We start from the raw sequence: 2,500 nt of genomic DNA, 5'->3' as shown, positions 1-2,500 counted from the left end.
ACAATTAATCTGAACAACTGTGCCTAAAACATGGTACAAAAATATGACAGGATTACAGAAATCCCTGCTTATACTTGGCAAATTTCACGTACACAGTGACAAATCCCAGTCAACATGTCCAGGAATGTGGACGTCTGAAAGGATGTGTTTCATTATACTGTTTGTACGTAATCATTTTCCATGCAAGTGTTGCTTTAATGATAAATTTATATAATGCGCCATAAAACACTAGAGTGCTTCTCACTTCTCGCCTCGACACAGATGCAATCTGTCGAACGGCATGGTGCCAAAGAAGGACGTAACAAGCGAGGTGGCAGTGTGGGACTTTACTGACCCCGTGGAGCGAGCCCCATGCAGCTGTAACAGGTGGGCATTCTTCCTCACCTGCACTTTGGTCTTCCTTAGTCCGTAGAGAAGTGACTGATTTATTCACAAATAAAGTACCGCAAGGGGGGCACGGTGGCTTAGTGGTTAGCACGTTCGCCTCACACCTCCAGGGTCGGGGGTTCGATTCCCGCCTCCACCTTGTGTGTGTGGAGTTTGCATGTTCTCCCCGTGCCTCGGGGGTTTCCTCCGGGTACTCCGGTTTCCTCCCCCGGTCCAAAGACAAGCATGGTTGATTGGCATCTCTGGAAAATTGTCCGTAGTGTGTGATTGCGTGAGTGAATGAGAGTGTGTGTGCCCTGCGATGGGTTGGCACTCCGTCCAGGGTGTATCCTGCCTTCATGCCCAATGACGCCTGAGATAGGCACAGGCTCCCGGTGACCCGAGGTAGTTCGGATAAGCGGTAGAAGATGAGTGAGTGAGTGAGTACCGCAAAATATGTTTCAAAATCATCAGAAACTCTTTGTCTAATATTTGAAGTATAACAGCAATTAGCCTCTTCCTACAATGTCTACCAAGGTTGAAGACATTTGTAGAGAATCTTGGACATTCTTTAATGTAAAACGTGTTCTGGACCAATTGACACTCAAAGCATCAGTGATTCATTACATTTTGCAGTACATTCGGGGACCAGTTATAGTGTCTGTCACCAGATATACCATATGACATGTACGGGTTGATTTAGGACTCATCAGATCATAACACAATCCCAGTTGTAGTTACAGTGAAGGATTTGTTATTGTCTTTTGTCCATCAGGAACTGCATCTTTTGTGCAAGTCTTCCAGAAAGGCTTTTCAAGTCTTTCTGCAAGTGAATTAATATAGAAACGAGTTGCTCTATAGGTTTTATACAAAAAATGACTCCTTATTGATGTAGATTTGTAAAACATGACAACTGTTTGGTTTACCTTGTGTATTTTTCTTCTTGAAGGTCAAGGCAGCAGCCGAAGCAGCAGCCGCAAGCAAATGGCTTCTCTGCCAATTCCCAGCCCAGTACCAACCCATCTTCCTCTTCCAGCTCTTCCTCCTTATCCTCGTCTTTACCCCCACCTTCGACACCTAAAAGCAAGACTGCCGACAAAGCAGACAAGTCTGACAAGGTTCCCAAACGGGCAGCCATAACCCCCTTTCACCACCGCCTCTCTGTAGACCAGCAGCCATGCCCGGAGCAGGACGCACCTCCTGGACCTCAGCTGGTACTCGCGGCCTTGGACACTTCTTTAGAAAACTTGCCTGGCTGCAAGTACCCTAAGCCTATGTTCACTGGCAGAAAAGGGCCTGAATCTCTCCTCCATTCTCCAGTATCACCACTACCACCTACACTAAGTCCACATCCTAGGGTGCAGGACCCTGAGGTTATGGAGGCACCCATGGATGTTTCCCAATGTCTAGAGGGCAGCTCCATGCCTACCGCCCCAGAAATGAGTGACACCGCTCTGTATGCAGCCTCTCTAGTATGCAGAGAAGCCAGTGGAGGCTGGTGGAAGAGTTACAGGACTCCCATGTTAGACATAGTAGAATACAAGCCACCAGAATTGCCATATGATATGGTGGAGCTCAAAGCTGAGGGTGAAGGAACTGCCTTGAAGAGGTATATATGCACAGACAGTCTTGATTTAGTGCTTAGTGCTCAGATCTTCTGCACTTGTAAATTACCTTGTTTCTGTCACCAGTTTTTTTGCACAGACGCACAAGAGGTTTAAGATCTCAGAAGAAAGGCTTCAGGAGCACATAAGCACTCTGGGATTCATGCAGCAGCCAGGAGTTGAAGCGCTTGGGGAAACTGGTGAAGATCCTTATGACTTCAAGGAAGGGGACATCGAGTACAGCTTTCCCACCACCAAAAGGCTAAAGAGCCGTGATCCCAATCGGAAATCAAAGGTCAGGAGGTTGTCTTTGTGGCAGGGATTATGATGTAGAGCTTTTGTTGAACAATAATAGGAACACAGGGCCTTTTTACACCTGGTCACTTCATGTGTTTTCTCTGATCCGATAGTTATCTGATTTATTAAAACTGTTCCGTTTACATTAGGCCACATAAATGGGTCTTGGTGAATCGGATATCGATCCGATCTTTCTACTCCCGCCCAAAATGCACATATATTTTACCTCATTT

At 46.3% G+C, this 2,500-nt stretch overlaps 1 protein-coding gene across 1 annotated transcript in view; it reads left to right on the top strand.

The window, feature by feature from the left end:
* LOC132840832 (mediator of RNA polymerase II transcription subunit 13-like) overlaps positions 1 to 2,500 on the top strand; it is a 95,383-nt gene that overhangs the window by 74,714 nt on the left and 18,169 nt on the right. The window contains exons 9-11 of the mRNA XM_060862842.1: positions 262 to 366; positions 1,316 to 1,975; positions 2,058 to 2,265. Of these exons, the coding sequence (XP_060718825.1) occupies positions 262 to 366; positions 1,316 to 1,975; positions 2,058 to 2,265 (973 nt within the window). The remainder of the gene's footprint in view (positions 1 to 261; positions 367 to 1,315; positions 1,976 to 2,057; positions 2,266 to 2,500) is intronic.

The sequence above is a fragment of the Tachysurus vachellii genome, chromosome 26 (genome assembly GCF_030014155.1).
Source record: "Tachysurus vachellii isolate PV-2020 chromosome 26, HZAU_Pvac_v1, whole genome shotgun sequence".
NCBI lineage: Eukaryota > Metazoa > Chordata > Actinopteri > Siluriformes > Bagridae > Tachysurus > Tachysurus vachellii.
This window is presented reverse-complemented; position numbering and strand designations above follow the sequence as displayed.